This window comes from Phoxinus phoxinus (assembly GCF_949152265.1).
Source record: "Phoxinus phoxinus genome assembly, chromosome: 13".
NCBI classification, from domain to species: Eukaryota; Metazoa; Chordata; class Actinopteri; order Cypriniformes; family Leuciscidae; genus Phoxinus; species Phoxinus phoxinus.
Window position 1 is genome coordinate 31 of NC_136888.1, and position 23,075 is coordinate 23,105.

General features: G+C 39.0%; 1 protein-coding gene across 1 annotated transcript; it reads left to right on the top strand.

Annotated features, from left to right (window-relative positions):
• The first annotated feature begins 720 nt into the window (after nucleotides 1-720).
• Nucleotides 721-22,357, top strand: LOC307008845 (uncharacterized protein). Its single transcript, XM_079632092.1, has 14 exons — nucleotides 721-863; nucleotides 1,820-1,930; nucleotides 2,400-2,541; nucleotides 6,340-6,538; nucleotides 6,775-6,846; nucleotides 15,093-15,152; nucleotides 15,376-15,447; nucleotides 15,920-16,022; nucleotides 16,228-16,277; nucleotides 16,435-18,517; nucleotides 18,755-18,835; nucleotides 18,963-19,013; nucleotides 20,607-20,648; nucleotides 20,741-22,357. Exons 2-14 carry the CDS (start codon nucleotides 1,825-1,827, stop codon nucleotides 20,962-20,964), a joined length of 3,285 nt encoding a protein of 1,094 aa, XP_079488218.1. The 5' UTR covers nucleotides 721-863; nucleotides 1,820-1,824; the 3' UTR covers nucleotides 20,965-22,357.
• The last annotated feature ends 718 nt before the right edge of the window (nucleotides 22,358-23,075 follow it).

The following is a 23,075-nucleotide window of genomic DNA, read 5'->3' on the forward strand; positions in this document are numbered from 1 at the left end:
TTATTTTTTATTTTATTTTTTATAATATTGTTGTTCTATTGTTGTTCTTTTTGTAAATATAAAAAAAAATTGTGGGAATAAATTAAATGATACAATCAAAAATGTGACAACACTTCATAAGTGTGTGTGTGTGTGTGTGTGTGTGTGTGTGTGTGTGTGTGTGTGTGTGTGTGTGTGTGTGTGTGTGTGTGTGTGTGTGTGTGTGTGTGTGTGTGTGTGTGTGTGTGTGTGTGTGTGTGTGCGTTGGTGCGACCGGATTACGAGGACAAAAACCATGGATACATACCGACTCTATGAGGACATACCGTAACTACGAGGACAGCACTAATGTCCTCATAAGTCGAGCAGTGTAGAAAGGCTTATCAGGCTGCGCCTAACCACCTCCCGCTTTTTCTCAATATGTCCTTATAAATCCGTTGTACCCGTTTTTCAGTGTGTGCCAGTGTATGCTCAGAGTGTATAATCTCCCTCTATGTGAAAGTCGACGCTACTGCAGTATCATACACATTTCATACACCCAGACCACGCCCAAGCGCGATTCATTGGTGGAACGCTGGAATCCTCGTCAGTGATTGTCTATGTGAAATTCGACGCTAATACACCCAGACCACGCCCAAGCGCGATTCATTGGTGGAACGCTGGAATCCTCGTCAGTGATTGGCTGCTGGAATCCTCGTCAGTGATTGGCTGCATTTCACATCCGTCAAAGTCAGCGCGCCTGCGCCTCTGCAGACGTGTGGTGTGACGGTGTGATTAATCAGAAGATTAATCATCTTCAGGAAAGATTAATTAGCAGAATTCGAGCGAAGTTGACGAGCTATAACGTTAGTGGCGTGGGAGATTTTCACTTTATCACGAGGAAGGTAAGTGCGTTTATTTATATATTCTACCTTTATGGAGTTAACGTTAAGTGTCATGAGTCAGACCGTTTTGAATAACGTTAGTTAACGTTACATTACTTTAAACGTGGCCATTAATCGGGCTAATATAAGTCCATAAGCAGTTAAAATGGCGTCTCCAAACAACTTGAACATGCTATTCACGTTTTTTGTTTTGTTTGGTACTTAAACGAAATTCTCTTGTTGTTCATAGACACATACAAGTATTAGTATTAGTTGATGAAAGATACTTCTCCATGGATGCTTGAGAGAATTAATTTACATTTTGAAATAAATCAAATCTATGTTGTTATGTCATCATGATGACTGGTAAAGTTGAGTGGATGAATTTACAGTTTAATACAGTAAGATACAGAAATCTATTAAATAAAGAGAAACGAAACTAATGTAAAAGTATACTTGCATTAATGTAATGTTACTGTCATTAGAATGACTTGAAAAAATATTTAGTTATTTTTAGGGCTGGATATTAGCAGACATTTTATGATTCCATTCAATTTTAATTCACATGCTTTCGATTCTATTTCCAATTCGATTTTACATTTATTATTTTAATGTAAATCAGGTGTAACATGTAACATTTTCTAAAACTTTCTCTCTATAGTTAATTTTTCTAAGTAACGAGTTTAGCTTCGTTTGATCTGAGGCGCCACATTAAAGAGTGATAAAATGGTATTAAAATGGACTGAATTTGAAATCGGAGATTTTGTGAGAAAAGTAACAAGTCTCAAAACCTCACTTATCAACTATTTATGTGTAAAATGTTGTATTTATTGATATAGACTACAGTCTGACAATAATGTACTGTATATAAAGCATATATATATATATATATATATATATATATATATATATATATATATATATATATATTTATATTTATAAATACATACTATTTATGTTGTCTGGAATGTTTTCAGTCAACATGTTAAGAAAGAAGAGAATAAAACCTGAGCAGGATGCAAAAGAACACATATTGTCGGGCAAAGACAAAGCCTTCCTTGAGGGACGACAAATCAACACATTCAAAGGTAAATTGTGCACCACAAGGCAATCTGACTATGTTCAGACTGCAGGCAAATCAAATCATAAAGTAGGCATGCACTTGTAAGAATGAAAAGTAGGCCTATTGCTGGCAGTCTGGACATGATCTTTCACATTCACACATTTTACCCTTGGGTAAGCCGCTCATTTTCATAAAGGTTAAGAGATGGAAAAAAAACTTTAAACTAATTTTTTTTATTTTTTTTTATAAATACTTAAAACTATGTATACAGAGAATAGTGTAACCAAATTCAACTAGTAGGCTATATCACAGTGAAAACCAATGCTTTATTTTTTTATTTATTTTTTTATTTCCTGCACCTCATATTACATTACACAGGATTTTTTTTACAGGATTTAACTCTTTAAAAGGATAGGTTGGTTAGCTGTGTAACATATAGGTGCACTTGGATTCATGTTTTATTTGTATTATTATATATTATTTTGCTCTTTTAGGGAGAGGTGTGTTTGCACTTGAGCACATTGAACCATCCACCTTTGTTGTTGAATACCGTGGGATTCTCTCTCAAAGTAAACATGTTAAAGATGTTCAAGGCAACTACTTGTTTGACTTCACATGGAATGGAACACGTTATTGGTAAGCTGGCTGTTTCTTTTTTGGTTTATTTATTTATTTTTGGTTCATATTCAGAGCAAACTAGTTGCATGTCATTCTAATAAAAACAGTTATGATTATGATGATTATTATTATTACAATATAGGGCTGCACGATTTGGGGAAAATGTCATATTGCGATTGAGGTCAATATTGCAATTGGAATATGCGATTGAGATATAATAAACAAATGGTTTCATGAGTCAACTTGCTTGGATCTAAAGCAAAATGCACACACAGATTAGTGATAATTCTGAAATGTGTATTTCTCAACTCAAACTAGCAACAACTAAATGATTGATAACATCTAAGTAGGGATGCAAATTATCGATTAATTCATTAATCATTAATTGATTGACCTTATCGATTGATTAACGATTAACTGATAAGCGGCTATTTTCCTGAGAATGTACATTTCTCACGGTATCAACAGTGTCTTTAACATAAAAAGCTAAATATTGGTTATATACTGAACAAAAATGCATGTAATATTGCTCAAATTATGTTTTTTTGTAACAGTTGTATAGAATGGCATTTATGTAGTTTAACAAAATAAATGATGCACAGAAAATTTAAATACATAAAAAATAATTGTGCACTGGCTCACCTGTTGCAAACATTAAGCAACATAAAATAGCCCAAATGTTAAATAAAAATCTATATGGGTAGGCTTAGCCTAAAATATTAGCCCAAGTCTACATATAATAATCTATCTGGTAAACTACTTGAAAAACTTGAAACATAGGAGCAGCACTTATTGATGCTTGGTCTGAGAAAGTTAACAGTAAGATTACTAGACCTGGAAACTTCAAATATAGAACTGAAGGGATGTCAATTTTCACAAATTCCCATGATCGATCGTAATTTAAATTAACGATCAATTATGCGTCTGCTGCAGTGCATATGGCCAACAGCATGACAGGGTTTGTTAAAAACGCTATGTTACTCACCAACTGAATGAGAATGGCTTTTAATCCAAATAAAGGGCTAGTAGGATTGTTAAATGTTTCGATGTGAATGATAATTAAATTAAATTAATTATTTAATAATCAAATATAACGACTAATAATTAGGGCTGAACGATACATCGAATTTTCATCGTCATCGCGATATGAACTCCCGCGATGAACACATCGCAACAGACAGCCTGACACGATGAATAATGCCTGGTTCAGATTAGCACTAATTTACACGTTTTTGACTCCTAAAATCTTGTCGTGGACAAGAAACATGTCAGACAACACGTTGCTTTCCGACCAGTCATCGCGTGCCGTCACACACACACATTCACTCGCAAACATTCACTCACTCGCACGCACAGACACACAAACACACACACTCACTGTCCCTCGCTCACTCACTCGCTCACTCACTCACGCACGCATGCACACACGCACATACACACACACACATACGCTCACACGCTCACTGGCGCGCGCACACACACACTCACTGTTGCACTCACTCACGTCTCGCCTCGCTCACAAATTCAACCCGTCGTGGAGGACCGTTAAAGAATTAAACATGCTAGTCTTTCTGTCGTGAAGCATCGCAGACGCGACATAGGTTGTCGCCCACTATGAAACGATCAAATCTTGCATCCTGACGCCCGTTGTCGTTATTACGATTCTCCACGACACCCATACGTCAAACGGATCGTGCCAAAATCGCGCTAAAATCGTGTATTCTGAACCAGGCAGGTAATAAACGTTTGACCTATCACGCAAAGAACCTATTAAAGCACTAAGACATGGGAACAGTATAGTTAACAATCACATTTATCGCAAGTCATATCGTCATCGCAATATTAAACAATGTTATCGCACATCGCAGCTTTTCCTCATATCGTGCAGCCCTACTAATAATACAACGTGTCACCAACGCCGCCTCAGATGCGTGCTTGCAGTGTGTTACGTTAGACGTGCACTGAAACGCACTGAAAACGGCAACTAAACCCAATGAATTCACAACGATTTAATAAAATAGTGTTCTGATGTTATGTAATATGACAGTCCCAAATTAATCATCGTTATTATTAGTCGTGTATTAATGCTGCTTGAGCGGCGCGCGCTGAATGAATAACCGTTGAGCACTTTGCTAGCGCGTTATTTAACTCAAAGAAGCGCAACCTATAGATTAGTCAGATATATACAAAATAAACATATTACAAATTATATCTGCACAAAATGACGTGAATGCACAAGTGAACTTGAGTTACGTGCCATTCAGAGTGACTCATGTTGTGGACGCGCTCTTCCTGGAACAACGCGACACGGTAACTAAACCCAAATACTTCACAATGTTTTATTACACTATTGTTCTCTTTATAATGTTATGTAATATGACAGTCCCAATAGACATTATTAGGCGTGCAGTGCCGTTTGAGCTGCGCGCGCTAAAGATCACGCTTCAACAATTCTTAACCAAATGCATCCAATATGAGATAAATCAGATATAGATAGGCGTACACATAATAAACTATTACAACTTACATTTGCACAAAACAAAAGGCTGCGAATGCACACGAATACTTATAGTCATGATGGTGTAAAATAGTCCCAAACATAACTCCGGCGCGATCGCTTGTGTTTCGCGGTTGAGCAGCGCACGCGCATGCGCATGAACCTGCTTAATCGATGATCGATAAGTTTGATCGATTAATGTATTATCGACAATTAATCGATCGTCGATTAATCGTTTGCATCCCTACATCTAAGCCATTGATGTCTGGATATAAATGAATCCACCCCCATTTAAAACATTAATTATAGCCATCCAACATTACAGTGATTCTATCATTACAATTGAAAGCTATAATAAAATAAAAAAACATTAATTAGACTTCAAAAAATATAACAGCTTTTAATTTAAGTGAACTTCAAATAATCCTCACATAAACCCATAATAAATGTCATATTTACCTGTGCCCTTCCTGTCTAACAGGTATACAGACATTTAATAAAGTTATCAAACATAATAAATAGACTAATCCTTATTAAAGCTACATAAGTTCTTTAGTCAAGAGCAGTGAGTCATTTTCTCTGTCCCCTTTGTTCTTTGATTAACTTTACTGACAGAAAGCTTTGGCTGCTGGCCCTTTAAGAGCAGCCGCTGCTGACAGAGACGCGGATCTCACATGCGCCTCATCCTCTTACAACTCTATACGTCCATCATAAGACTGCTCTTATGTTATGAAGATATTCGACAAACGACATTTTGGCATAATTGTGTGTGTTATTGTTCGTTCAAGCGCGAAAGAGAACTATTCTGGCGCGTGTCTTTCTGTGAGTCCCAGTCGGACATTCAGCGCGCTCTCTTTTGACTTGTCTCGCATGAATGGTTTTAAGCAATCGCATGAGAGCATTATCATGTAACACTAGCCAAAGGATGACAAAAAATAACAGATGCTGCGTTAATTGCGTACCAGCCCATTGTTTATTTTACATAAAATCGCAGCATTTTGCGTCATATAATCGCACAGGCTTGACATCGCGATTACGATTGCGATAAGATTAATCGTGCAGCACTATTACAATAGCAGATTTGCTAGGGTTCTCATAACATAAGGAACTTATTAGTTAGTGATAATCAATAACATGGTTATTTTTCAACTGGGGTATTATTTTTTTACCTTAAGTGGATCATCTGACCTATTAAATTCTTAGGAAGTCAAATAGGAAGTTAAATAGGCCAAGGTTAGCCTAACCCAAATGTTCAGTTAGAACCGTATGTTTCAGTGTGTGTCTGTTTTAAGTTTCTTACTGCACTATTTTTATCACAGCATCGATGCAACAAAAGAGGACGGTGGACATTCACTTGGACGACTGGTGAATGATGATGACAAAAATCCAAATTGCAAAGTCAAGACAATCATTGTTGACGGAAGGCCACACCTGTGTCTGTTTAGTATAAGAAATATCTTTCCAGATGAGGAGGTCACATACAACTATGGGGATTCCTCTTGGCCTTGGCGTTTAAGGGTGAGTCTCTTAAAGACTTTATCACTGAAAGTCAACCATGTTCTGTATTTCATGAATGTTAGTTTTTTATATGATGCAGATTATTTAAAAAAATTCTGCATGTCTGCTTTGTGCACGACGGAGCCATGAAAGGGACACTAGATATTTAGACTTTGGTTGATACTAGAATTAGTTGCGGTGACCAATTGGCAAACATCCTTGCCTCAGTGTTGTACCTGTCTTTCTCATAATTACAGGAATTGTGTGACGAGACATCAGTGGCTGTGACTGAATGCATTGTGAATCCTTCCTCATCAGTGAAACAGAAAGTAAGTGAGCGTATGTTCCTTCATTGTTTTCTTCTCTTTGACACAGGCAATGTTAAGTGTAGGATGGTTGGGCATCATACTAGACTGGTTGACGTGGACTGTCGTCTTAAAGACGCTGTTGTGACGTCTCAAATTCGAGTAAAATGTACCTTGCTCGGTTCATTCATTTTCATAACTCGTGCGTTGGGGGATGGGCATGACACTGACCTGAAATGTAAGGACAGTTCTCCACTACGAGGACAGTCATGTCAGGGATAGGGTTTGAGGAAAAGATGTTGCTTTGGGTATGTGTCGGCTGCTTCTTTTTTGTGGATAAGCTGTAGACTACGGGTGGGCGATATGGCAAAAATATCATATCACGATTTTTTTCAGGAAAATCACGATTCACGATTTTATCACGATTCCTTTTCATGTTGGTTTTACTATTTTGCAAGTGACTGAGCATCACAGCCAAACTAATGTCCCTATTTTAAAAACAAAGCCTTAGGTAACAAAATATAAAATAAAAAAGAATGGCAGACATTTAGGCCAAAGTGGCGAAGATAAAAAATCTTTGTCATTTTCTTTGTTATTAAAAATTAAGAACAAAGATGCACACAACTTAATATACAAATTAAATAAACAGTGCTTTATTGTTTCAGCTGCAGGTGTATTTAACAGCATTGAAGAAAGTAATTAAATGAACAAATATGAAAATAAAACACAACATCGACTTCACTATATAAATTGTACATTGATTCTTATTAAAGCTACTATTAAAGTTCTCAGTCAAGAGTGAGTGAGATGTTCTTTGTATTTTGTTGTTTTATTAACAGGGATAGTTCTCCCAAAAATGTAAATTCTCTCAAGCCGTTTTAAACCCGACTAAGTCTCCCTCTTCTGTTGAAAATAAAAGTTATTTGGAGGAATGTGGGTAACCAAACAGTTGATGTACCCCAGAGACTTCCATAATAGTTTTTTCTTACTATGGTAGTCAATGGGGACCAGCAACCGCCCGGTTAGCCACACTCCTCAAAATATCTTCTTTTGTGTTCAGCACAAGAAAGAAATTAATACAGGTTTGGAACAACATTAGAGTGAGTGAGTAAATAATGACATCATTTTTATTTTTGGGTAACTGTCTCTTTAAGGACAAGCGGCAGCATGTTTACTATTAGTCTACTGTCACTTTAAGATCTGCGCGAAACGAGTCTACACGCATTTGACGAGCAGATTTTTTCTTAATTTTTTTCTATTGTTCTTTCACTTTAGACATAACCAACTTTGTTTATGTAAACATTGTGTGTATTTGACAGTATAGCGCAATAAGACTCGAAAGATAACTTAGCCCAGTAATCAGACGCTGTTAGACAGGCTTTTAGTGCATGTGCTTGCGCTCAGAAAAGCGCCCGTTAGAACAGCGCATCAGCAGCGAATGACATGTTTAACCGGCAAGGCTTTAAAGCTCATGCAAATAATTAATTTTTATGAACTACAGTGTCCCGTTCCTCTGCATTTCACATGGATATACGTCGCGCTGTACAGTATGTTGAGACGGAGGCGCCAGAAATGCAAACTGATAAAATGCACGATACTACGATATTTCTTCAAAAGCAGATCGTGGAGACATTTTAATCGTCCACGATCAAAAATCGTAATATCGCACACCCCTACTGTAGACCTAATATGCACACTTTTCAATCTGGATATGCTTTGTGACTTTCAGTCACAGAGACGTAAACAGTTAAGGCCCATTCACACTAACCATAACTGTGATAGGGTCCAACCAGCAGACGGTAACGTTCTGTTTATTATGATCGCATCTTTGACTGCCGCTTATATACTGAAGCATGTTATAGCAGAATTGATTCCGATTGGCTGTCAATTAAGCAATGTATCGCAATACAAAAATGCAACAATATATAGAGCCATATTTTAACGATCTGAAATGCAAGTGTCAAAGCGCAAAGCGCAAGTAACTTTGTGGACGGATCCCGGCGCTGTTGCTATTTTCCCGGCGGGATAAACGACTCTTGCGCCCGACGCAAATCTAAAAGGGGTTGGTCTGAAGTAGCTTCATTATTCATAGGTGTGGTTTGGGCGTAACGTGAAATAAACCAATCAGAGCGTCCTCTCACATTCCCTTTAAGAGCCGGCGCGCTTGTTCCATGGCGGATTGCTATTATAATGGCGGATTTGCCGGCGCACGCCAGGAGCATTTCACAGCCAGGAGACCGACGTTCTCGTCAGGGCCGTAAAACACAGAGAAGTGACATTGGGGATGATGGGAGAAACGCACCCAAATTAGCTTCGGTTAAACAGGCATATAATTTGGGTAAATGTGTAGCCTAATCTAGATTTTTTTATTTTATTTTATTTTTTAATTTTTTTTAAATCTAGATAGATCTTTTTCACATCTTCACGGATACAACAATGATTTCCCTCGTGTGTTAATATTTTTCCTTGTAATAATGTATGATTTGCAAAAATGAAAACTGCTGCGTCTGTTTATAATTATTAGAGAATCAAAGTGGACGTGCGTTAACACGCTACATTATGGCCAAGCATGCGCCCTTAAAATACCATATCACTAACGCGCAACGCGCCACTGTCTTTAGACTGTTTTTTTCCTGGTCAGTGGCGCAATTGCTTTCTAAAACTGGAAAATAACACCAGGGAACTTTTGCGCCGGAACACGCCTCCTCTTTTCGTTGAACCCCCCCCGCGAGCGCAAGTTCATTCCCTAATTTACCGACGTGCGTCTGTGGAGGGAAAAGTCCGCTGTGCGCGGGTGCAAAATAGGAATGATACATGCGTCAGTGTTCAAAGTCAATTGCGCTGGGTGCAAGATAGGGCCCATATTGTGTATAGTACACCCAAAATAAAAAATTACTGTGTGAGGGGGAACAATCAAGTTTACAGAGTTTTAGTGTCAATACCACATTAAACTACTATATATATAAAATGCAGTGGGGGAATATTTGTGGGTCCTGATAATGCCAAATGTATTTTTGTTACCAGTGAAAAGTGGCCTACATTAATTTAAATATATCTAGTTGGTGACAGAGTGCAAGCATATTTGTCTAAAACAAATCTTTAAGCCCAGGGAACTACACTAACCTTTTCCACTGGTGGCACTTGCGCTACTAACTTTTTCAGTTACTGGCGCAAAACATGATTTGGTCGCACAAATTATTTATAGTAATCCGCTCTGGATAATAATGAACAATAATGAAACTGTATTGCATAAAGATGTGCTTTTTATTTTACTTGCCATATTTTAAACCACATGCCTTCTTGTTTTCTTTAACATTGGTTGGGATAGATTTACTGCAATAGAAAATACAGTACACAATGTGCAAAATGAATTTCTTTTGGATTTCAACGTGCTATGATTGGCACAGATGGACAGACTCCTGAACTCCTGGGTTAGTTAGAATTTTTTGAAGCATCGAAAATACTTTTTGGTCCAAAAATAACACAAAATAAGACTTTATTCAGCATTGTATTCTCTCCCGGGTCTGTTGTGAATCTGCGTTCAGGACTCCGCAGTGACGCTGCTGACGTAAGACGCTGATGACGTGTTATCTGGTGCGCCCGAGCTTCGTTTACAGTCTGAGGGAGACGCACGCTATATTCAAGCTATTCTACATTGTTTGCGTGGATATCATTTTTTTAATGGTGCGTAAATGTGCATGTCGCGGATGAGACACTTTTACAGCGTGCGTTTCCCTCAGTCTATAAATGAAGCTCGGGCGCACCAGATAACACGTCATCAGCGTCTTACGCCAGCAGCGTCACTGTGAAGGATTGACAACAGACCCGGGAGAGAATACAATGCTGAATAAAGTCTTATTTTGTGTTATTTTTGGACCAAAAAGTATTTTCGATGCTTCAAAAACTTCTAACTAACCCACTGATGTCACATGGACTACTTTGATGATGTTTTTATTACCTTTCTGGACATGGACAGTATACCGTATATACAGCTTCAATGGAGGGACACAATGCTCTCGGACTAAATCTACAATATCTTAAACTGTGTTCCGAAGATGAACGGAGGTCTTACGGGCTTAGAACGACATGAGGGGGAGTCATTAATGACATTATTTTCATTTTTGGGTGAACTAACCCTTTAAGGAAAAATAAAATAAATATAATCCATAAAATAATATAATAGATTTTCAGCAGCACAGGTCTTTTGTTTGAGAGTGTCTGAGATTACTCCAATAAATTCAGCACATGATTTGTGGTTAGCGTATGTTGGATTAACGGCCACCCCGCTCTTCTTCAAAAGAATAATTTGCGATTTAAATTTGGTGAAAGGCATTTCCTCTTTGGCTATATTATAAGCTACATTGAACTTAACTATCAATTCAGATTCCTCACTTGCTCGGTTTGCTAAATCTTGACGCCGAAATGCAGTGGGGAGTGCTGCTGCGTCACGGGTTATGTATCTCTACACTTCGCGTGCTTCATACTGTCATTGTGAAGCTTCAATGATTCGTGTTTGAATTGTTTTGACGCAGTTACAAATTTGGACAGTCCTGCAATTGAAGGCCCACAGAATTTACAGTATACACAGTGCATTGCTCCGTCTTGGTACCTTAACCACTGGTATTCTTCGAGCCACTGATGTCCAAATTCATATGTCCGTATTGTTTTTCCCGCGTGTGCTTTTCCTGACGAATCCTTCGCAGCATCATCATTCTCACTCGCTCGACTTACTCGCTCCGTTTCGACATCAAGTGATGGTTCTGTTACACTTGAACTTCCCTTCTTAAAAAAGGAGTCAATTGTACGCTTCATTTCAACACGTGAAGATTGTAGGATATGTTGAGATATGCTATTGCTGTATGTGTCTTAACGAGAGGTGTTTGTTTTTAAATCAACGTTAGCCTACGCCTGCGCCTACACCATTCCGGGGGGGGGGGGGGGGGGGTGGCGAGGCTGAATCCAACTTGATGTGTTGAATGCTCAGAGCACGTTATAAAACGTATTCTTAAAATACACATTTAAGTTTTAATAAATGCCCGTAGTAAATCATAGCATATTGCCTCAAACATAAGGTAGGTAGAAAAATGTTCTAACGGATTGAGAAACATGGATCTAAATCAAGTGCTGGCCTTTTTTGAAGCCATATGGAGGATGATGGATTTTCTGGAGAAGAGAGCTTTTTGACTGATGAGGAACTAGATTACCAGGATGGTCTAGACCCTGCTGAAGAGTAAGTTCCATTTATTTATTTATTTATTTATTTATTTACTGTAAAAGTATAAAAATAAAAAAACTAATATGATAAAATATAAATTTTCTAAATATGTAAAAATAAGTTCTGTAAAAGTAGTATTTCATTTTTCTATGTTTGTTACAGAGTAGTAAGAGTTGTGGATTACACTTTGTCTCTCAGCCATTTTTGTCTGAGTTTACCTAGAGATACAAACAAAGGATAGTGGGGGGTTGGTCACACCTTTTAGCTGTGGAGAGAATGTCTCAAGGATGTTGTAGTGGGGGGTTGGTCACACCTTTTGGCTGGGGAGAGAGTGCTCATATTATAGCTGTGGTGGATTGGGGGTACAGTAGCAATCTCAGCCATTGTTATCTTATGTGAGAAATCAAATACAAAAACACTAATTTATCTGATATGTATGATCTAATATTTTGCTTTATTTGTTTTACAGTCATGATAATGAAGACACCAGCCCACCGACCCGAGCCAGACAGGAAAGCTCCCATTCTTCCGCTGAGGAGGGCCCTTCCACTTCTGCTGCAGCATCCCAGCAGCTGCCAGGAATAGGTCATGGACGGGAGGGAGAGCGCGGTCAAGATCCAGATCCAGATCCAGATCCAGATCCGGCAGCTTGAGGGGTCGACAGAGTCCTGAATCCACAAGGTCGAGATCTAGATCCCCACAGCCAGCAGCCCCAACTCAATCATGGAACAGTGAGAGTCAGCCAGACATCCCTCCAGTGCCCAAAAGGTTCGTCCCAACAAGAAAGCCAGGACATCAGCTCAGCCCCACATCCATATACACACCATTGGACCTTTTCAAACTTTTTGTCAGTGACAGTGCAGCAACCACTTTGTGTAATAAAACAAAAACAAACGCTGCAAAAAACATTGCCAATGGCAAAAAATATTCCTGGAAAAACTTCACTGTTGAAGAATTTTTCAAATATTTAGGACTGACTTTCTTTTTTGCACTGGTGAGACTGACAAATATCCGGGACTATTGGAGGACAAACACCATTTTCAGCCAACAGTTTCCCCACTCAGTGATGGCACGGCAGAACCTTTCAGTGGACGAGAGGATGGTGCCAACAAAGGCTCACACTGGCATGACCCAGTATATGAAGGCGAAGCCAACTAAGTGGGGCTTTAAACTGTTTGTGCTGGCAGACAGCAGCATTGGGTGCACTTTAGACTTTGCTGTGTACAAGGGGAAGTCTGTGTTTGCTTCTGGTGTAGGACTGGCATACGACTCGGTTATGTCCCTCATGAACAAATCATTCCTAGGGAGTGGCTACAATGTGTATGTAGACAACTTCTACACAAGTCCAAAGCTATTCATGGATCTCTACAGCATGAACTTTGGAGCATGTGGCACCTACAGGGACAACAGACGAGGATGCCCCCGCACAACCACAAATGCCATGAACAAAAAGGATCCTAGGGGCACCATCAGGTGGATCCGTGACGTCCCTCTGGTTTTTGTAAAGTGAATGGACACTCGGGAAGTCTCTGTCTGCTCCACAATTCACCTGGCCTTCTCTGGCAACACAGTTCAGGCAACAAAGTAACCATGTACCTGTGCCAACATCAGATCAAACTGAAGCAAGCAAGAAGGCCTCCTATGGTAGAAGGCAATGTGTGAACTGCAAGCAGACAAAGCAGGTCAAACAGGCCACCCCCTGGAAATGCAAAGCCTGTGATGTGGCCCTCTGTGTGATTCCTGATAGGAACTGTTTTGAGGCTTGGCATCAGTGAATTTCAGTTCTTTTGGAAAAATGTAAATAGTTTTGGTTCTGTTCAAGTTATAATGTTTATTCCTGTGCTCCAGGACTCCAAAGACATGAACAAACTGTTTTCCAGAGGAAATTTGCTTGGCTTTTATTTATTTGTGTGTGATTTCAATAAATGTTTGAGTGATTCAATTTCCGTTTTATTTTTTCATTTGTCTTTGTGGTCCCATAACTTAGAGAGCTGGCAACCCGGATGCCGCAACACTACTGACTCCGTGATTGGTAGATAGGTGGAGGGTATTTGTCCCGCCATAGTCTGATCTGTGAGTAGCCGAATGTAAACGAACTGCTGCGCGTGTGACAGGGTGCATGTTTAACTGAAGAATGAGCAGAGAGAGAGAGAGAGAGAGAGAGAGAGAGCGCGCGCCCCGGTCTCTCTCTCTCTCTCTCTCTGTCTCTGTGTGTCTGTCTGCGGAGCCAGGCGAAAAACAAGGCTTTACCGTCTCCTAAGCGCTGTCTTGCTCTTTCCCTGGCACATATTAATCAAAATAAATCGACACGATGGTAAAAGGTCGGAAGACCATAGTTTCTTGTGGAGCATTCAGATATTTTTTTTACCGCTCGGTGTGAATTGTGCTAAAACACCTTCTATGAAAAGCGTTCCGCACATTCAGCTGACATAAACCACACTTTAAATAGGCGAAAAAAACTATCCAGTGATTAAATGTTTTCTGTTTTGAGACAAATCTTGGGGGATGTCCTAGCTGCCAGGATAATCAGATTGTTCAGAGCTACAAAAATAACATGACGTGGTCAACTTCTGAACAGAGCGCCCAATCTATGAAAACTTACTCCGTGTATTTTCCTTGTGCTGGCTGAACATGCCGGTACTATGCAAGCAAGTGCACAACATTTCGAAACAAAAACGAGGAGTAATTCAATAATTAGTTCGCAAAGTAACTTCACTAGAAATTGTGTGAAATGATTTCCAGGCGGTAGCGTAAAGTGCAGCTCAACTCTAGTGTACATTGATGGGCGGAGTAGTGGGAGTGGCCTGCTGAGCATTGCAATGCCCTATGGGGATTGTTGTCTACAATCCAAAAGCACTAAAACTAAAAAGTCATTTTCTGCCTTTTATCGGCCAAGAAGGACCCAAATTAGAAATGTATGCTACTATTCTACTACATATATGACCCACTTTCAATACACATTCATGTTTCAACCGGTGGAGTGTCCCTTTAAATGTTATGCATCAGAATGAAACCATTTTATGACGACAGCATACAATGCTCTGTCTGATTTCAGATGACCACATCAAAGATGGTTGCAAAGAGAGGAGATTCAGCTTTGACTGGAAAGGAAATGGTATGTTTATTATGTAATGTGTATTTGATTTATTTGACCTTATAGACAAGATCCACATGTATCAGCTTCCTCCTTACATGTTTTATATGTCTGCTTTGTGCACGACGGAGCCATGAAAGGGACACTAGATATTTAGACTTTGGTTGATACTAGAATTAGTTGCGGTGACCAATTGGCAAACATCCTTGCCTCAGTGTTGTACCTGTCTTTCTCATAATTACAGGAATTGTGTGACGAGACATCAGTGGCTGTGACTGAATGCATTGTGAATCCTTCCTCATCAGTGAAACAGAAAGTAAGTGAGCGTATGTTCCTTCATTGTTTTCTTCTCTTTGACACAGGCAATGTTAAGTGTAGGATGGTTGGGCATCATACTAGACTGGTTGACGTGGACTGTCGTCTTAAAGACGCTGTTGTGACGTCTCAAATTCGAGTAAAATGTACCTTGCTCGGTTCATTCATTTTCATAACTCGTGCGTTGGGGGATGGGCATGACACTGACCTGAAATGTAAGGACAGTTCTCCACTACGAGGACAGTCATGTCAGGGATAGGGTTTGAGGAAAAGATGTTGCTTTGGGTATGTGTCGGCTGCTTCTTTTTTGTGGATAAGCTGTAGACCTAATATGCACACTTTTCAATCTGGATATGCTTTGTGACTTTCAGTCACAGAGACGTAAACAGTTAAGGCCCATTCACACCACACTCTGGAATGAAAGTTGTGCTATGTTCAATATATGTTGATTTAATAAATAATTGTTTTTATAGTGCCACCATGAAGTTCACAGTGCTGTTATCTCCAGTTTGGATTCTTGTGAAGATTGCAGTGGACCTGTGTCAAGTCGAAAATGGCTTGGCCTTACATGCAAATGTCAGTATCTGCATCACTCATATATGTTTGTATGTGTTTTCATTTTTGTATTGAAAACAAAATGGGCTTTTATTAAATGTTTTTTGTGCAGTTTTATTCAAATCATTATTATTTCAAAGGCATATCTATTGTTTTCGGCATTTTAAAATGAGCAGTAATCTGGTAAAAAACTAAAAGAAACATGCTTATTTTTATATTCTTTCAGTATGTTCAAGATCATGGCACAAAACCTGCTTCCTGAATAATATGACACTGGTATGTTAATTTCTTTTACATCACCTTCTTTTACATAAACATTTTCAAGTTTGTTACATCAAAACTGTGCTGGACTATAAGCAGGGTACACTATTTTTTTATTATTATTTTTATTATTGTTCTATATATATATATATATTTTTTTTTTTTTTTTTAGCAAGATGTTGAATTTTCCAGCTTTGAAGAATCTGGCTCTGATGAAGAGTATTCTCCTCACGCTGATAAACACACTGAAGAATCTTCCTCTGATGACTTTATCCCGGACTCTAGACAAAATAGCGATAGTGATGATAGTGTATCTATCAATATATGCAATCCACCATATAAGTCCTCACCAGCTTTTTCAGAGTCTTCTATGAGAGCAAAGAGTGTGCCACCACAACCCATTCCCTGTTCTTCCACTGAGCAAGAAATGGTCCGATCCAGTTATGCTCAAGACCTCACTTGTGATGATCATGATACTACTACACACAATACTGAGATGCTTCAGAGTTTTAAGAAAACACCAGCAGTGTCTTCTTGTGAACGGTCAGAGACTGACAATGTGCCAAACCCCAAAAACACTATTTCCACCCACAAAAACTACTGTTATGTCTGCAAGAAACCACAGTCTAAAATAGCCCGCCACTTTAAAAAGCATCAAGACAGTGAGACAGAAATTGCTGCTGCATTCTTGCTCCCTAAACACTCCCAGGACAGAAAAAGGTTACTTGAGAAATTACGAAACAGAGGCAACTATGAACATAATCAAGAAGTTATGGAAAGTAAAAGTGGACCACTGAAAGTTAGAAGGCGGCCAGGACGATCAGACATTGAACTGAGTGCCAAAACATATGTGCACTGTGTATACTGTAAAGGCATGTTTGTTCGCAAGGAGCTGTGGCGTCATACACGGAGATGCCCTTCAAAGATGTTTTCAGAGTCTGAAGCAACTGGTAAGGCCAAAGTCTTAGTTTTGGCTGATATTGCAGAGTCAACATTCTCCCAGGCAATATCTCCAGAGGTGTGGAAGATTTTGGGAAACATGAAGATTGATGACATTTCATCTGTGGTTCGAAATGACTTCCTCATATTGCAGTTGAGTCAGTGTCTTTACAACAAGCATGGAAGCGATCCAACAAAATCCGAATACATCAGACAGAAGGTTCGGGAAATGGGCAGACTCTTGCTAACCTTGAGAAAAAAATACTTCATATTTAGTTTTGAAGATGCTGTGAAGCCATACAATTTTTACAAAGTCATTGAGGCTGTGAAAGATGTTGCTGGCTACGATGAAAAGAGCCACTCATATAAGACACCAAGCCTTGCGCTGAAGTTAGGACACTCGCTCAACAAGATCGGTGACATCATTCTCTGCAGGGCTATCGCAGCAGAGGATGATGGTATGACAAAAGCAGCAGAGCGATTTAAACGACTGTGCTCAAGTGAATGGGCAGAACATGTCTCCCATGCTGCTCTTGCTACTTTGAACAAATCAAAGTTCAACAAACCATCAACTATACCATTCACACATGATGTGCAGCTTCTCCACCAGCACCTAGAGAAAAAATCAGCTGATGCTTTTGAAAGCCTAAAATATCATGAGTCTTCACAAACATATGCAGAACTCGCCAAAGTGACACTTGCGCAAGTTATAATCTTTAATAGACGTCGTGCAGGAGAGGTTTCAAAAATGACGCTTGAGTGTTTCAGGAAAAGAGACCAGACTGAGCTCCATGATGATATCGCCGTCAGTCTCTCTCCATTTGAGCAAAAAATGGCCAAGCATTTCAGCAGAGTGGAAATAATGGGCAAGAAAGGGAGAAAAGTTGCAATTTTGTTAAACCCTGAACTTGCCAGTGCAATAAAACTTCTTGTGGACAAGAGAGATGCATGTGAAGTAGACCGGGACAACCCCTTCCTATTTGGAAGACCGAAGTGCTCGCCCAACAGCTTCTTCAGAGGACAGGACTGCATCAGGCTTTTTGCAAGTCAGTGTGGTGCACAGCACCCAGAATATCTCCGGTCTACACAGCTCCGTAAGCAGGTGGCAACAATGTCCCAGGTTCTTAATCTTAAGGATAATGAGCTTGATCAACTAGCCAACTTTTTGGGCCACGACATTCGGGTCCATAGAGACTATTATCGGTTGCCAGATGCAACTATAGAAATTGCAAAAATTTCAAAGCTGCTCTTGGCAATGGAGAAAGGAACTCTTGTCAATTTCCAAGGAAAGTCTCTTGATGAAATTGAGATCGAAGGTATGTGCCTTATTTTATATGATAATAATAATAGTTACGGTACAGTAACAGGACAATTCTAAATTACATGTAGAGAAAAACTTTGAAGCTAATTAGGTTACTCAGAAAAGATGTTTTTGAGGTGAATGAGTTTTTTTTAGAGTACCTCTCATTTCTTTAGATAAAGGAAGTTTAGGAATTGTATATGTGCACTAATGCAGGTGTGTGGGGATGTTTGTCAAATATGTTTTTCTATAGATGAAATTGATCTGGATTTAGATGAGGAAGAAGTAAGCGATGACGACAATGAAGAGTCTGAGCCTGTCTCTGGAGTAAGCGGTATGTAATGAATTTAATTCCAGTGAGCATCAGTGGTGTAGTGTATTCACTACATCAGGTTTCTGATTATCAGAAACAAAGTATTTGGGTTGTCAAGTTTAAGTATGGTTTCATTTTCTAAATGTAGGAAGCAAAGAAGGGATGAAGTTGACCCAGGACGAGACAGAAAGTTCCAACGGTATGTTTTAATGTATATTTATATATTTACCAGGGCTTTAAAAATAAATGAAAATCCAACCTTACATTTCTGTTCATGCGTTCCTTGTGAAACATTATTGTTCAGAGAACGGCTTGATTAGAAACCATACTGGTTAATAACTAATACCAGAAACTCGAGTGCATCCTCAAACTGACGACAAAACCTCATACAGTTACGCGCACGCTTTGGAGACTGTCTTGTTTTCAATTCAAGGGTAGTAAGGAACTGGGGTCCGTTCTTCGTACGCCACTCAGTTAGTGGGATTTGATTGTGGATGATTTGGCATGATCTTGGATTGTGTGGTTCTTCAGTGCTCATCCTGGACTTGCTGTCATAGTGTTGCTATAGTGGTCCGTAACTTAAACCTGCTCTGAAGCTTATTTCATGTAAACCGGATTAGATTGCATCTTTTTAAGTGGGGTTGATACTTAAAATATGTCCCAACCACTGCTACTTTATTACAAGAGTTCCTTACTGAAACTGGGACAATAGTAATTTAAAATAATAATAATGATATAAAAATTAATTTGAAAATAATGTGTTGAACGCCTGTGTACGAGTCAAAAGAAGTATACTTTGCAAGGCTGTGGTAAAAAAAAAAAAGAGGTATACTTCTGGCTTTAGTCTGCATTGGCTATGACTAGACAACCAACACCAGACTGTGCATCGCACTTTAATAACACAAGATTTTGGCCAAATGTTTTAAACAAAAAACAAACTAAGCACCCAAAACACAAATCTAACATTCGCTGGTCCTAAACATCGTAAATCTATTTGAGCTTGATTGACACATGAAGTGTCTGGCCATACATCATTTTATTTATAATTTAACTAATTTCTTCAATGGCAGCAGTTAACCTGCAATTTTAGCTGGTTTCAAAACACCTGGATATTACCTGCCATGGTGACATTTCCTCAGATAAACTTCTCCAAAAACTTCCTCAGAGATCCAAAAGCTAATGCCAGCATATTGACATGGCGACTACCTTATCTTGACTTGACCGCTGAGCATTTGCATTTCACTCACTATGTGTCAGCGTCAGCATAGGCCATACTATTTAAATTCATGATTGGTTGAGGTTGACTGACAAATTAAAACATTAAACAGAAAAAAGAAGAAAAAAAAACTTGTCATTTCAAGTAATCGTTTCTGGTTTTTCCCCAGTTTTTGTTTTCATTCTTTGAACTGGTTCAGAGCCCTCATATTTACATAATAATAATAATTATATATATATATATATATATTATATACCTGTTTGCCGTGTAGAGAAGAGGAATAGTGTGTTGCTTTTTTTCCCCAAAAAATGGGCCTGGGTGAGGCTGACAGCTCCACAGGTATGTGTGCGCATATATTTTAGATATTTATTTGAGAAAAAGGATACATGTTGATTTTGGGTTCATGTTTTATTTTTTGCTTCCACAGTAATTCAGTGTAAATGTGGTCCTTTTCGTGTTACACAGGACCAGAGACTAGTTTTCCCTGTGTGCTTATCTGCTGATATTTCACATGGTCCGAAACTGTTTGGATTGTAGGGCTGGAATACATTTTAATTGTTGCTTTTTACCCCTCAGGAAAAAGCCAAATGAATCGGGATGAAACTGAGAACTCCAGAGGTATTTAAACATTTGGGTATATTAAAGTTATTCCATGTATATACATATAGGTGTATAGGTATACATGTGTATGTATATTGTTTGTTTTACAGAGACCAAATTGAGGAGAATTGTGAAAAGGCCATGGAGCCCAAATGAAGTGAATGCTGTCATGAAACATTTCAGAGTCCATATTTCAAAGGGACACCTTGCAACAAAGGCAGAGTGTGAGCAGTGCAAGACTGCAGAGGACCCTGTTCTGAGAGAAAGAACGGCCCAAAATATAAGGGATTTCGTGAGGAACCGAGGTTTGATGTTAAAAAAGAAATCTTCTTAGATTTCTTCGAGAGATCAGTGTTGCCTTCCATTAAAGGTTGTATCAGCGATTTCAGGCCCAAATATAAATGATCACATTCATCTAATTTTTCCTAACGATCCGCTAGCTGCCCGCCCCATAAGTATGCCGTCCAAAAAACGCGTCTCTGTAGGCAGCCTAGGCTCTGAGATCTGCACACAAAAGGTGGGGGTGTTGTGGTTTGAGATTTTGCGGTGATTGGTTGGAACTGTCTGTGATTGGTTTGAACACTGTTTATTTTGGTTTTGGTGGTTGGTGAAACCCATTGTTTTTGTGTGCAGATCTCAGAGCCTAGGCTGCCTACAGAGATGCGGTTTTTGGACGGCATACTTATGGGGCGGCCAGCTAGCGGATTGTTAGGAAAAATTAGATGAATGTGATCATTTATGTTTGGGCCTGAAATCGCTGATACAACCTTTAATGTCTGTGGGTTTTGTTCTCTAAAGTGTTTTTGGGCCAGAAGAGTGTTCAAGACATCCTTTTATTTACTTTTATTAAAACACTGTTTTGAAAGAAATGTACAAATACATGCATTTACTGGAAGGCAATTTAATTTGGTTTTATTTCCAGTGTGTTGCTGAGGTCATTTTGAGGCACACTCCCTCATGCACTTTAGTCCCATAATGGTTAGAGATGCACCGATTACAGTTTTCTAGGCCGATTCCGATTTTTCCGAGGTTGACCTGCCGATACCGATTTTAGCCGATTCCGATTTCATTTTTAACCACTTTACAGCACACACATTTATTATTTTATTTTTTTATAAAACACCATATACTTCTACCCAAACTGAATAATAAAAACAAGTTTAAATGGGTGAATTTTCTATAAATATTGTTGAGTGTTCTTCATTTTCTTTTCTGACATAGCCTATTCCAGTTCTTGTTAAAACACACTAGACATGCAAATTCAGTGCATTTTTGGCACTTTTTGTGTGAAATCATATTTATTTTGCCCATCAAAAAAAGTGTGGTTTCACTTTAATTGAGTGTGAGCAGCGCAGCAAAAATAGACTCTGCGCTTCACTGCTGCTCACGCGACGCTCCTGCTTGACGCTCACGCTCTGCTTCTGCTCCCGGTGTGATGCACTCATTGATTAACATGCACGCCGAAAAAAATACGCGCCTCTCACGCTTGCGGTGTGAAACTGACGTAATTCATGAGGTTTTCTACATGTGCGTTCCGTGTGCTGATTTTGCGCAATGTTTGACCGGTATAAAATCGCATATGTCAGACTGACCGGCCGATCACGTGAAAATCGGCCAATTCCGGTCCCAAGCCGATCAATCGGTGCATCTCTAATAATGGCCTTATTAGATCTGTTGTTGAGCCTTTTTTTTACCATTTGCAAAATAAAAATTGCCCTTTCAGTTTAATTTTGTTAGTTTTTATTGGCTGTCTATTTGCATTTCTTCATCTAATTGTCCTTTAACTAGTCTTCTATGAAGTGTAAAACTTGCTGATCTTTGATCACTGAATTTTCTCCAACCAGGTTCATTTTGCACCACGTGTATATGTTGGTTGATATAGCAACAGCACATTGTAGCACTATTTCCTTAGGTGTGCGTATTACTTTTACAGGTTTAGTGGCAACAAAAAGGGGCACAATCAATTGTGAATTCACTCTTTAATGTAGAATAGTTGATTCTGCTATGTGTGGAGTTAATTGTGATGTCCATTTAAACCCAGTTTGTCCTCATAATCAAGGGTTAGTCAGGTGTTTGTGTGTGTTTGAGAGTGTGTGAGTGAGGTCCAGTTAAACCCAAAATGTCCTCATAATCTAGGGTTAGTTAGGTGTTTGTGTGTTTGAGAGTGTGTGTGAGTGAGGTCCAGTTAAACCCAAAATGTCCTCATAATCAAGGGTTAGTCAGGTGTTTGTGTGTGAGTGAGGTCCAGTTAAACCCAAAATGTCCTCATAATCAAGGGTTAGTCAGGTGTTTGTGTGTTTAAGAGTGTGTGTGAGTGAGGTCCTGTTAAACCCAAAATGTCCTCATAATCAAGGGTTAGTCAGGGTTGTGTGTGTTTGAGAGTGTTTGAGTGAGAGGTCCAGTTAAACCCAGAATGTCCTCATAATCAAGGGTTAGTCAGGTGTT